Below are 14599 nucleotides of genomic sequence, written 5' to 3'. Positions count from 1 at the left end.
GCCCCGGGCAGCAAGGACCACGCAGCATGGAAGGGCTGGCTGGAGGATGCTGACCCCCGCCCCGCCCCTTCCGCCAGAGGCCCCGCCCCTTCTGGGGGCCAGAGCCCCCCCGCTGGAGCCCAATCCCCGCCACCCGGTAAGTGTCCTCAGTTACTTTGACCCCTGGCAGCTGCTGTCCCTAGGGCACAGAGCCCCATCTACTTTTTCTGCCAGACAGAGCCTGTGTGGCGGAAGCAAATGGGGCTGCACTGAATAGCTGAGGTTGGGAGGGGGCACTGCCTTGCAGGGGAACCAACAGTCACAGGGTGCAGTCTTTTGCTGCCCTTCTGACCCCAGCCCTTCAGCATTGTTCACTACCTTTGCATTGGGGGGAGGGGAGAAAGAATGAGAAGGACAGGGAGCTGGGTCCCAGCAGACCAGGCTGCTTAACCACAGCAGGGAAGGGAAGTCTTCCTCACCTGCCACATGGTGAATATCCCTTCATGCCCCACGAGTTCTTGGTTTTTACTGATTTTCTCCCATTTTTAAATATTTTTAAATAAAACCCAATAAATTGCTGGGAAATTAAATAACCTAACAAAAACAAACCAACAAAACAGAAAATGAAAGGCCTTAAATATAATAAACAAGACTATTCTTTAAAAGTATAAACAAAATATTAGAAACCTTAAACCTAAGTTATGTCGACACCCATCTTGGCAGACTTATTATTTCTACATTTAAATGGATCTTATATCTACCAATTTGACAGATATTTATGCGTAACTTCCAAATTTTATCAAAATTAAATTTGTTGTTCTAGCAAGATGGTTGAAAAAACCCACATACTATTTCTTCAAACTGTAATGACTGTAGAAGCTGAGATTCATAACAGCAGGAAATAAAAACATACTGAATAAGCATATTTCCTAATAGTAATTTCCACAAAGAACTTGATTCTGTCTTTTATCAGAAGGGGCAACATGTGTTTTATTTTTCCCTCTCTGCAAAGTTCCAACAGCAGCAATGGAAACTGTCTTTCACCAGTTTTTGTAGAGAGAGAAAAACTGATTACTAACATTTACTAATTAACTTTTAAGGCAGTTATAAATTATTTAGGCACTTGCCCGTTATTAGTACTTAGAGCTTTTTGTCTGAATATTTATTCAGTAAAGAGTCTGGCTGGCATAGTTTACTCATGTTTTTAAAGTGATGGACAAGAAGATATGTTTTCCTGTAAATGTTAACTTCTGAAAGTTAACAATTTTAAGAAGTTTAAAAAAAACAAGTAATTCCAAGAACAAAGCAAAAAGGTGATCTTTTTGGCTACCAGTCTGCATATATGAGTTAATGAAAACTGAGAATTTCCTATAGAAGATATAAGCTAACAGCAAACGTTTGAAAAAAGATACTTAAATGAGCACTTTAGTAGCAACAGTGCAAAGAGCTGTAATATATTAACATCATGAACTGTGAGAACTAACAATCAAGCCTGGGGCAAAAACTTCATTGCTTTATATTTGCTCAGTCAGCTCTGAATTTCTTTATGAATGCTTAGACAATGACAGCAAAAGCAGCCTATTTTGTAGTCAAAGCAGCTCTCTGTGTTACCACGTTGAGCAATTTGCATAATAATAAAACAAAACAAAAAACCCCACATTGACAAACTGCATGTATTTGATATAAATATCCGGTCTGCATTTTAATATACCAACAGAAATAGTTTCATATTTGTAGTATGAATTTATTAAAATACACACTGGTCATGTATTAGTGAACAGTAATAAGTCACCAGGACCAGATGGTATTCACCCAAGAGTTCTCAATTAACTCAAAAGTGAAATTGCAGGACTACTAACTGTAGTCTGTAACCTATCGTTTAAATCAGCTGCTGTACCAAATGACTGGAGGATAGTTAATATGACACCAATTTTTTAAAAGGGCTCCAGAGGTGACCCCGGCAATTACAGGCTGGTAAGCCTGACTTCAGTACCGGGCAAACTGGCTGAAATGAAAGCAAAGAACAAAATTGTCAGACACATAGATGAACATAATTTGTTGGGGAATAGTCAACATGGTTTTTGTAAAGGGAAATCATGCCTCACCAATGTACTAGAATTCTCTGAAGGGGTCAACAAGCATGTTGACAAGGGGGATCCAGTGGATATAGTGTATTTAGATTTTCAGAAAGCCTTTGACAAGGTTGTAGACTCTTAAGCAACGTAAGCAGTCATGGGATAAAACGGAAGGTACTGTCATGGATTGGTAACTGGTTAAAAGATAGGAAACAAAGGAAAGGAATAAATGGTCAGTTTTCAGAATGAAGAGAGGTAAATAGTGGTGTCCCCCGGGGGTCTGTGCTGGGATCAGTTCTATTTAACATATTCATAAATGATCTAGAAAAAGGGGTAAACAGTGAGGTGGCAAAATTTGCAGATGATACAAAACTACTCAAGACAGTTAAGTCGCAGGCAGCCTGCGAAGGGCTACAAAAAGACCTCTCAAAACTGGGGTGACTGGGCAACAAAATGGCAGATGAAATTCAATGTTGATAAATGCAAAGTAATGTACATTGGGAAACATAATCCCAATTATACATATAAAATGATGGGGTATAAATTAGTTGTTACCACTCAAGAAACAGATCTTGGAGTCATTGTGGATAGTTCTCTGAAAACATCAACTCAACATGCAGTGACAGTCAAAAAAGCAAACTGAAAGTTTGGAATCATTAAGAAAGGGATAGATAATAATACAGCAAATATCATATTGCCTCTATATAAATCTATGGTAAGCCCACATCTTGATTACTTTGTGCAGATGTGGTCGCCCTATCTCAAAAAAGATATACTGGAATTGGAAAAGGGAAACAAAAATGATTAGGGGTATGGAATGGATACCATACAAGGAGAGATTAATAAGACTGGGACTTTTCAGCTTGGAAAAGAAACGACTAAGGGGAGAATATGATTGAGATCTATAAAATCATGACTGGTGTGGAGAAAGTAAATACAGAAATGTTATTTACTAGCTCTCAAATCATCAGAGCTAGGGGTCACCAAATTAAATTAATAGGCAGCATGTTTAAAAAAAAACAAAAGGAAGCATTTTTTCATACAACGCAGTGTCAACCTGTGGAACTCCTTGCCAGAGGATGTTGTGAAGGCCAAGACTGTAACAGGGTTCAAAAAAGAACTAGATAAATTCATGGAGGATATGTCCATCAATGACTATTAGCCAGGATGGGCAGGGATGATGTCCCTAGCCTCTGTTTGCCAGAAACTGGGAATGGGACACAGGGGATGGATCACTTTACGATTACCTGTTCTGTTCATTCCCTCTGGGGCACCTGGCATTGGTCACTGTCAGAAGATAGGATCCTGGGCTACATGGACCTTTAGTCTGACCCAGTATGGCCGTTCTTATGTTCTTTTAAAAATTAATTTAGTTTTAATTTAAAAGTTATTTTAATTATCTTAGCAAATTACAAATCAGAAACATCACAACGTACTGTGAAATAGCAAGAGGAATATGAGAACAAACAGCAATATTTAATATTTGCTATGGTCTCAATAAATGTCAGTTATTCAGAGTGCTTCAGTATGAACACCTTTCTACAACAGATACTTTCCTTTATTTGCTGTTGAGGATCACATGTCAAAAGGAAAAGTTGCCAGAATGTTAAATGTAGAACTTGAAAGTTTATTATCCAGATTATAGGCAACACCTGTAATTTGTGCTGATAGCCCAGTTGTGTCTGCAATAAAGTAAGCTAGATCAAAGCTTCATTGACCCTAAATACTACAGGAATCAGGGTATACTTTTGTCTCTAGCTTTGGAACTAGATTTAATTTTATTTAAAAACTTTTCAGCACTTACATGCACTGACATGCATCTTATTTACAGACTTTTCACTCCTGGTAAAAGTGTCAACCTAAATGAGTTCAGTGATCTCAATATCTGTTATTCGAAATATTCCATCATAAAAGTGATCAGAACAATTCAGCAAACCCACTAGTTTTATTTGCTTAAAACAGCACACTAAAGAATAAACTTTTCTGGCAGTGAAAAGTGTACTCTGCAAATTAAAATGAACTGAATCCATAAGTAATGCAAGGCATCTCCTCTAGAATACTGCAGATATAAACAGGCTTAATGCTACAAGGGTCCTGAGAGGTATAGCTCTCTTAGTTCCCTAACTTTAAGCTCTCTCAGTTTACAGTCCAAAGAACTTTTTATTTTAAATATAAAAAGTTCATTTGTATTATATATACACCATGTATTTAATGCATAAAAGTGCTCTGCCACATGTTACCCGGACTTTAATTTGGTGCTAAGTAGTTTAAAGTTAACTTTCTGTCCACAGATATTTTTTAATGATGATCTCTATCCTTTTATCATTATCAAATCCTGAATCAGTAACATTTTGACACTTCAAAGAAACAAGAAGGTAAAATTTTCAAAAGCGCATAAATGACTCAGGAGCCTAGGTTCTGTTTTTAAAAGTGACGTATGTCACTCAGGTGACAAACTACATGTTTTAAAATGGGACTTATGACATGTCTTCACTACAATTTGTGTGGGCAAAACTTATGTCGCTCAGGGATGTGAAAAAACCACCCTCCTGAGCAACATAAGTTTCGCTGGCGTAAGTTGTAGTGTACACATTGCTATGTCAGCAGGAGAGCTCATGGAAGTGGTTTTATTATGTTGATGGAAGAGCTCTCTCATCCCAAAATTATTATGACAATTATTTTATACCACATCAAGTGTTCAATTTATCTACATAGAAATAGATTTGGTGGTGATATGAGAGAGAGAAATAGCATTTATTACGCACCTTCTACTATTTTATTTGCACTCTGCCCATTAATCCAGTTCCATCAAAATTTCTAACATTTGAAACCTATGAACAACTTCAAACAACCACTTCTTTGTTTTAAAATAAACATGTAAATTTTTCCTATTTTCCCAAAATACAGAATTCCCCACCAAAAATAGCCTTTGGGCCCCAGCATGAATGATAACTAGTTCTGCTCAGTGACAGGTAATTTGTGACCATGAAAAACTAGAAACATGTGCCTTACACCAGTGAAAATGGAAGATTCCTGTGACACTTATCTATAGGTAAATTACTGTGTGTCATTTTTCTGGTGTGTAATATATTAGTTTCCTTCTTCATCTGAGCTCTGTATAATTGGACTCATAGTAAAGTTGAGATTTAGGCACAGATGGCGAAAATTGCACCAATATTTTTTTTTAAAAAAATCGTTTAAATATGAGAGAGAGAATACAGTTTTTGGCCCCTGAAAATAATGCAACATTTCCAAATCCATGCCACTAAAACCTTTACATCAGACCACAAAATCATGCATTCTTTCCTTCTTGCAAAAAATATCTTATACACACATACAGAATGACACTTGCATAACTCCACCAACCCTACCTATAGGCACTGAATAAAATTAAGACACGAGTAAAATCCTACTCCATTTTAATGGCTGAATTATGGGCACTTACTCTGGCAACTATCTTTTTACCAGATCTATATTAATGCCCCCTAAAAATAGTTATTTATAAATTAACGTTTTCTGGACCTGGGCTTTATTGATAAAGATTAAAGGGAACTAAATAAACTCTCAAAGGTAGGGACTATCTCTATCAGGGCCTCAATGTGCTATAGTAATAATATATTAATAATGGCTGAACTCACGGTGATGATTCCAGAATGATGCTATTAGCTTGGGTGGAGGATGGAGATCTGTGATTTGCAAAAACTTCACTTGGTGAGGTGTGAACTACATGGTCCACTAAATGTCCAACTGAAGATGGTCGTAAACGGGCTCCCTCTTGAGTAAATGCAGAATTGCGACTAAATAGGAAAAGAATAATTAAGCAGTTAGAAAATTCTCCAAGATTGATGCTTTTAATCTGCATTGTTCTATAACTATAAATGTATAATTTTAAAAAAATTATTTACTTTCCTTCTAAATGTAAGCATATATACATATAGATAATTTTACTGAAGAATTTTAAACAGTGAATTGTAATTCCATTAATTCATTTTCTCTCATTCAATTCATTTTTTTTTCAGTTCCATTATTTCAAATTCTCAAAATCTTTTTATTATTTCAACAAATACTTAAATAATAACCCAATCAGAGATATTATGAAGAATGGCTTATTTATCAGTTCATAAAATGGGTAAAAAACCCTCTCTTGCCATAAATACTGAAGGTCATAAAACATGCCGTGAATACTTTAAAGAAAGGAGTTCTGCTTATAATAGCATGATCCAGTGGACAGACTGGCAGTCAAGAGGACCTGAGGTGAAATCCTGGCTCTATTGAAGTCAATGGCAGAACTCTAATTAACTTAAACAGGCCCAGGATTTCAGCCCTGGATTCTATTCCTAACACAGTCACCAACCTTACTGTGTGACCCCATGACAGTCACACTTCAACTTCCTGCCTCAGTCGTCCCATCTGAAAAATGGGTCTTTTGATACTTACCTTCATTTTTGAATGCCTTAAGATCTATGGGCGAAAAGTGCTTTATAGAATCTAAGCATTATTAATAAACCAATATTTTAAATGAAAAATGTAAAATGTTTCAGATATTTGCATAACACTCTTTGAAATAACTGTTCTAAAGACGAGAGATTCTCAATGAGAAATCACTGTATATGCAATACAGAACTGGATAGCTCTCATTCAGCACACTTAAAGAACTGCTTTCCTATTTTGTAAAGAAAATCAAGAATGCTTTTCATTCATCGTAAACAGAAAACAAGAAAGCTTCATGATGTATGAAAAATAAATTCTGTAGGGAATAAAAGAAATGCAGAAAAATAGGGAAATTAACCCACTGGCATTTTTTATAGCCTAGACCTGGAACACGTTTACAAGAGGTACTGTATTACTGAACCAAAAAGTTAAATTCTAAAATGATTCCTGAATAAAATAATTATACAGCTGAAGGTTTTATTAATGTCATCTCTTCAAGCCATAATTATTATCTCACATGCTCTGTTCGCGCTCTCAGATATATTCAGTATACAGCAATTATAATCCAGCTGTTAGATGTCATGCAAGAAAAAGTCTGGGGAATCTCCTCAAACTATTATGGTATTGAGTGCCAAATGTTACACTTTTTTATAGGTTGGATGCTTTTGAGATGCATCTGGAATTATTATATACCAAAGAATGTCAGCAAAAATAAAATTTAGAACATTGAATTCCACACCAAGGGATGTTAAGATCTAGTTTGTAAAAACTCCCTTGTGAAACAAACAACTTTATTTTGGTAATGAACAGGGATAACTGACAAATAAGAGGTGAACAGGCAATGATGACTGCAGAAAGGATACTCCACTCTACTTACTGATTTGGGGTTCCAGGTGGAGATCGTGATGGTAGGCTCTGTGTTTCTAACCTGTCATCAGACAATGAATTCCTACTCACTACCTCCCAGTCCATCCCACTCATCAATTTCCGTGCCAAGGGTTTACTTGGGGATCTAGAAGAATGAAGTAAATAACTGATTTGAAATTGTATCAGATAATTGCAAAATTACACAAATTATACAACAAAATTTTGGAAGTTCTCTCATAAAAATCCAAAGACCATGGGAGGTAGAAAGATAAAGTAAGACAGTGGCAGACTTAGAGTTAGTGGGGCCTTGTGTGCAGCTTCATTTCCGGGGCCCCTGCCAGGGACCCAGCCAATAAAAAGGAAGCCAGACCCATGTCCACCCCAGGCGTGGGTCCAGAGCTGGGTGTGGGCCACGGGGCGTCAGTCGGGACCATAGGTGCGGGAACTAGGGGTGCGGGCATGAATCCGACAGAATTGCTGGACCCCTGGGCAAGGTGGGGGGAGCCGGCTCCGGGCCCCTGGAAGAGGCTGGACTAGGGGCTAGCCTCCCCGAGCCAGACCTTCACGGCTGCTCGGGCTGCACCGTCCGGAGCTCTGGCAGCCATTTAAAGGGCCTGGGGCTCCAGCTGTTGCAAGTGCAGCAGCCAGGAGCCCTGGACCCTTTTAAATAGCCGGGCCCTGGGGCAGCTCCCCCTTCCCCCACCCCCATCGGCAGTGCTGGGGTTGGGGAGGGGAGGGAAGAGTGCTGCAGCACCCTCATGTTCTATGCAGGGCTCCGCTGTGCTCCTAACAATATGTTTTAACGTAGGTGGCGTGGGGCAGCAGCCAGGACCCCAGGCGTGGGGCAGCAGCGGAATCCGCAGAGCCCTGGGCGCGGGGTGGCAGCCAGGACCCCGAGCGGCAGCGGAGCCCGCAGAGCCCTGGGCGCGGGGCGGCAGCCGGGACCCCGAGCGGCAGCGGAGCCCGCAGAGCCCTGGGCACGGGGTGGCAGTCGGGACCCCGAGCGGCAGCGGAGCCCGCAGAGCCCTGGGTGGCAGCTGGGACCCCGGATGGCAGCGGAGCCTGCAGAGCCCTGGGCACGGGGTGGCAGCTGGGACCCCGGGCGGCAGCAGAGCCCGCAGAGCCCTGGGTGGCAGTCGGGACCCTGGGCGGCAGCGGAGCCCGCAGAGCCCTGGGGGTGGGGTGGCAGCTGGGACCCCGGACGGCAGCGGAGCCCGCAGAGACCTGGGTGCGGGGCGGCAGCAGCGAAACCTGCAGAGCCCTGGGCGCGGGATGGCAGTCGGGACCCCGGGTGGGGGGAGGCAGCAGAGCCTGCAGAGCCCTGGGCGGGGAGTGGCAGCCGGGACCCCGGGCGGGGGAGGCAGCAGAGCCTGCAGAGCCCTGGGTGGCAGCCAGGACCCTGGGCGGCAGCCAGGACCCTGGGCGCGGGGTGGCAGCAGAGCCTGCAGAGCCCTGGGCGGGGGGTGGCAGCCGGGACCCCGGGCGGGGGAGGCAGCAGAGCCTGCAGAGCCTTGGGTGGCAGCCAGGACCCTGGGCGGGGGGAGGCAGCAGAGCCCTGGGCGCGGGGTGGCAGCCGCGAAACCTGCAGTGCCCGGGGCAGCAGCCCAGAACCTGGGCAGCAGCGGAGCCCCGCACAAAACGTGGGGATGCTGCAGGCCCCCCCCCCACTCCTAGTTCCCACGCCTATGTTTTGGGGCCCCCTGTGGTTGGGGCCCTGTGCTATAGCATGGCATGTTTCGGGGTAAATCCACTCCTGAAGTAAGATAAGATTTCATGAGGAAAATATAAGCACTTTCAATATGGATTTATCATGCCTTATTTCCTGTTTTTACCACAGCAGGGAAAGGTAGATTCCCTTATGGTAATTATGACATTATTTAACATTTCTGTTATTTACATTAGTAAAACAATTTGGATGACATACTAACTGGTATTAATAGGATTTGCTAAGATGCTTTCTATAGAACTAAATAAGGTATTAAAATTCAGTCTACATGTAATTAACACCAACACACCTTGCTTTCAAGCTAATACAGTAAAAGGTCTTCAAAAATGAGTTTGGCATAAAAGTTAACACTAAGAAAAAAATACTATTTTTGTCCAAAATAAAAATGAACTTAATTATGATGCTCTGAAAAAAGCTATAGAAAACTAATAGATGGAAATTACAAAAACAGAGTGAGATTTTACAAACTAAAAACAAAGAAGTTATATGAAATTTTGGATTAGAAGAATTTGATGCTTCATTGCAGCTAAGAATTTGAACATTTACCACACAGAGTTACAGGGACTCTTTCACATTCATTAGTGTGCTTAAACCATTCATTTTAAAAAGGAGTGCATTCTAGTACTTAATGATATCAATAATTCTTTTATCTTTTCAAAACGATATTGCTCTAAACCACCTAATTTGTAGATACTAAACTTTGAAAACCTTCCTTAACACTTTATAGGCTGCAACAGACTAATACAACTTTCTCTAAAAGAAGAAAGCTCAGGGTTTTTTTAATCTAAAAACAGTATCACTCAAGAAAAAAAACTCACCTTATTTACTGTACGCAGGTTCGGATCTCTTGGAATACTACTCTCGGCTACCATCATAGACAACTGAAGTGTTTATCAGCAAAGTTTAGTTTCAAATATTTTATTTTAATAACAGTTCTAACCTCAGAGTCCCACCCACTTATGCTTGCTGCCTCCGTTTCCTGTTCTTTGGGGAAATTTCAAAGAAAAAGTTACCACACTGCAGCATGAGCTTTTCGATGCGGTGGCTTTTTGGTTTCTGACCTGAGTGCTAATTTTCAATACCTCTATGTCTAACTCTACACAATCTCTCCTAGATAACTTTTAGGTATAATCTGAAATATTTTAGCTATTGATTTAATTTTTCTTCTGCATCACTTTAATTACTGACATTATTCAAAATAACTTCTAATGATGGAAGGAGGTAAACCACCAAACCATTCTAAATGCTTGTATGGCCTTTGAAAGTTCAGTAGAATCCTGAATCTGGATACCTCAGTGGATGAGTTTTCATCTCCAATAAAAGGAATAGCAATTTGTAGGGAAGTGGAGTGGCCTCCCTTTGTACTTGAGAGAGAGGGACCAATACCCTTCCACTGGTGGGCGGAGCCAGACCCAATCCCTCCCCCTTCCCTGCCCCCTCGCCGGAAGTACCAGGGCAGGACAGGAAGTATAAAGAAACGGCCCTGAATCTCAGTTGGGCAGGAGCTACGGAAGGAGACAGACCTCTCCAGTCTGCTGCTGACCCTGGGGAGGAGTTGCCGGGACTGCCATCTGAAGACTGCTCTGCCCCACCCAAGGGGGCGAGAGCATCCGACTGTTACTGCTTGTTTGCCTCTGCTAGGCGGTTACAGAGCTATAGACTTCTTACAGCTCAGCCCCGCCAGTGAGACATGAGCCTGAGTGCTGTTGCCTGATACAGCAAGGTGGAGTGGCCTCCCTCCCCACTTGAGAGTGAGGGACCACCACACCATTTAACACAGTTCACTAACTTTAAGATTTAATCCCACTGTCACTAAACAGATCCATGGAGCTGGGAGGAGGACAGTGTAGCCAACAGCCACATCTGCCGTTGCAGGGGCTAGGACACAATGATCGGTAAAGGTGTCAATGGAGGACCAAGTGGCCGCTCTACAAATATCCTGCCACGGGATGCTCGCAAGGAAAGCGGATGTGGTTGCATGAGCCTGTGTGGAGTGGGCCGTGATCCATGGAGGGGACCGGAGAACACCAGAGTGCATAGCAGTCAGTAATGCAGCGGGAGACCCAGTGGGAAAGATGTTAAGAGGAAAGAGCGTGGCCACGATGGCGATGAAGTGGCAAGAGGTGGCGCGGAAGGCTCGGGCGTATTGGAGGTAAAAGACCAGTCCTTGGCGTACATCAAGAGAGTGTAGCATGCACTCCTTGTTGGAGGCATGTAGCTTAAGGTAGAAGATGGGTAAGTGTACACTCTGGTTGAGGTGAAATGAGGAGGCTACTTCGGGAAGGAATTTGGGGTGAAGGCATAGGGAGACCTTGTCATGGTGAAAGGTGGGTCTGCCATCACAGCTGCCAGTTTACTGACGCATTGTGTGGAGGAGTTGGCAACCAAGGTCACCACCTTCAGAGAGGTGAGAAATGGAGCAAATCAACAGGGGTTCAAAGGGCGGCTTAGTGAGGGTGGAGAGAACAAGGTTGACATTCCAGGAGGGGGTCGGTTTTTCCTACCGAGGGGAAAATGTTGAGGAGACCATGGAGGAAGCAGGCAGTAGGTGGATGCATGAAAATGGAGAACCCATCCACAGGTGGGAGGAAGGCACTGAGTGCTGCTAGGTATATTTGAACAGAGGAGTGAGCGAGGTCTGAGCAACGAAGATGGAGAAGGTAAACCAGGACCACCAAAATAAAAACAGAGGTTGTGGTGCTGTGCTCAGGCACTGAAGCAGGGCCACTTTGCGAGGTCGCAAGCCCTGGTAAATGGGTGCCTACTGTGCATGAAGACGTCATGCACGGGGGCAGAACATGTGCAAGTTCCATCCAAATACCACGCCATGAGGTGAAAAGGGCTGGGATTGGGGTACCGGAGGCAGCTGTGGGCTTGAGTGAGGAAATCAGGGAGCAAGGGTAGTGGAACTGGAGAATTAGTGGAGAGATGAAGGTGGTCTGGAAACCAATACTAGCAGGGCCAAGCATGGGCCACAAGGTGAACAGTCCCTCAATCCTGGTGGATTTTGTGTAGGATCTGGGGAAGCAGGAGAATGGGCAGGAAGGCGTAATAGAGCTCACTGGTCAAGAGAATGAGAAAGGCATCTCCCCGCGAACCGGGACCAAGGGCTCCCCTGGAGCAGAAGAGGAGTTTGTGGTTGGTCAGTGTGGCGAACAGGTCCCATCGAGGAGTGCCCCTCATGGAAGATGGAGCAGAGAAGGAGATTGTGGAGTTCTCATTTCTGTTTTGCATGGAAGGAGTGACTGAGTGGGTCTGCAAGGAAGTTGTTCATCCCCAGAAGGTGTACCGCATGGAGGGTGATGTTGTGCCGGAGGCACCAGTTCTAAAGGAGGATGGCCTCCGCACAGAGGAACCAGGATCGGGCTCCACCCTGCTTGTTGACATGTCCGACAATGTGGCAGCACTCATATAACACTTGGACATGGCGGTGGCGGAGAAGTGGCAGAAGGCCTGGCAAGCTAAGCAAATAGCACATGGTTCGAGAATGTTGATATGCATCCTCACCTCACGGTGTGACCAGAGACCCTGGGCCATAGCACCACAGGCTCCCCAGCACACTAGTGAATACCCGCTGTTTATCAGGGGGCAGGAAGGCTCGAAAGTACGCAACTTTTGGGTAGAACAGGAAGTCCTATTTTGCCAGAATGCTCTGGTAACTGGCAATGCGGAATTGAAGGCCACAGAGGAATAGACCTTACAGCCAATAAGGTTGAGCTTTTTTGCTGCCCAGTCTGGGTGCGTATGGGGAATGGAGATGTTGCTGGTGAGCACATCTGTGGCCACCTAGACTACCAAGGAGTTTGGAGGAGGGTGGGAGAATAAGAAGTCTGTACCCTTAGCTGGAATGAAGTACCTACGCTCACCCGTTTTCTAGTGGGGGCGCAGGATGCTGGGGTGTGCCAAACTGCTTGTGCCAGTTGGAGAATGGCATAGTGTTGGGGCAAGGCAGTTCGGGAGGGCCCAGCAGGCAACAGAATGTGTAGGAACTGATTGTGGTGGTCCTGGACATCTTCCATGGGGAGACTGAGGGCCATCGCCATACGGCAGAGAAGGTCCTGTTATTGGGCATGGTCATCCAGAGGTGAGAGTGCAGGTGAGATGATGGCATCATCAGGAGACGAAGAAGCCCCAGTCGGGACAGAGGGAGCTACTGGAACCAATGGTACAGAGGGTGCTGGAAGACTGGAGGCTTCATGGGGATCCTCATAGACAGAAGGAGGATCGGCAGGAGGTGAAGATGGTTGGTACTGTGGGCATGAGGAGAGGCTACAGTGGCAGCACAGGTCCCAGGCAGACCAGTATGGCCAGCATAGGGGTTGCCCAGCATGGGCGGTACCCAAGGGTAGGCGAGCCATGAGGTGGCTGCTGAGATACAGTGAGGCAGATAGGGTTGGCAGCAGGGATCTGGGCTGTAGGAGTGAGCTGGCGAGAAGGCTGTGTCCTGTTCAGAGGACCAGTCTGACTATAAAGATGGATCTGGTAGAGGAGGGGCCGTTGGTGGAGATGTCAGCGTGGGGTGGAGCGATGGAGGGCGATCCATAAGAAGGAGAAGTTCCGTCATCGGAGATGGAGAGCCAAGGACGACTGGCTATGTGGAATGCTGAGGAGAGCCAGAGAAGCGCAGCAGCAGTTCAGCTGTCGGTGTCAGGGGGGAACAAGCATCCTGGAGTGCGCAGGACCGGGTGGGACAGACCAGATGGTTCTGATGGCGTGGACGGCACTGGAGATGATGGTGGCGGGACCGTCACCATGGCTGAGGGGCGGTGCCGGCATTCGACTTATACTCTGAACCAGGCTTCTGCAGAGTGGGAACCTCAGAGTTGACCTGCGACTTTTCACCCAACCTCATGAAGCTCAGGGAGGTAACACTGCATTTGGCGGCTGTCCTCATCGGGGATCTACCCTTGTGCCCATGAGTGTGCATCCTGCACAATGGGATTCAGGTGGAGGTGCCGGTGCTGCTGATTCTGAGTGGGAAGGGCAGGGAAAAGCGCCCGCTGCTGGTGCTGGCTGTAGTTCTGACAGATCTACCGGTCCCGGATCTGAAGGGGCATGTGGCTGCATTGCTTCTTCCATGAGGAACATTCAGAGATTAAGCTCCAGAGCTTCTTGAATCCAGGACGGAAAGTAGTGGCAGCTGGAGCAGCGAGTGGCAATGTGGGCTTTGTCCAAATAATAAAGGCAGTGTTGGTGCTCGATGCTTACAGAGAAGGAGTGAGGGCACAAACCACAGTACTTAAAGCCAGCTTGCCTGCGCACACTACCCAGGCCGGAAGAGAGGGTCTGTAATAGAGCCGGACTCACCCGGCGGCGCCTCCTGCTGGTTGTCCTTGGGAATTAGGTCATCAGCCTCTGGAGCGCCCTCTGCTGTCTGGTGATCCACCTTACCGCCAGCCCCAGTCCCTCCCAGGACCCGGTGCCTCCTCCCACTGGGGTGCTGCCCCCTGGCAGTAAACCCCAACAATCCCTGAGGGTCTCCCCTCCCCGGGGAACCCCCACCCACTATCCCCACCTCGCC

General features: G+C 45.0%; 1 protein-coding gene across 8 annotated transcripts in view; it reads right to left on the bottom strand.

The window, feature by feature from the left end:
• The window catches only part of PTPN4 (protein tyrosine phosphatase non-receptor type 4), a 236161-nt gene that overhangs the window by 58045 nt on the left and 163517 nt on the right, over positions 1 to 14599 (bottom strand). For 7 of the 8 annotated variants that reach the window (XM_073305041.2, XM_073305038.2, XM_073305037.2 and 4 more), the window contains 2 exons: positions 7363 to 7497; positions 5693 to 5851 (listed from right to left, as the gene is read on the bottom strand). In XM_073305041.2, coding sequence (XP_073161142.1) covers positions 5693 to 5851; positions 7363 to 7497 — 294 coding nt within the window. The remainder of the gene's footprint in view (positions 1 to 5692; positions 5852 to 7362; positions 7498 to 14599) is intronic. The other variant, XM_073305040.2, reaches the window with a different exon arrangement.

Source organism: Lepidochelys kempii, chromosome 11 (assembly GCF_965140285.1).
Source record: "Lepidochelys kempii isolate rLepKem1 chromosome 11, rLepKem1.hap1, whole genome shotgun sequence".
Lineage (NCBI taxonomy): Eukaryota > Metazoa > Chordata > Testudines > Cheloniidae > Lepidochelys > Lepidochelys kempii.
This window is presented reverse-complemented; position numbering and strand designations above follow the sequence as displayed.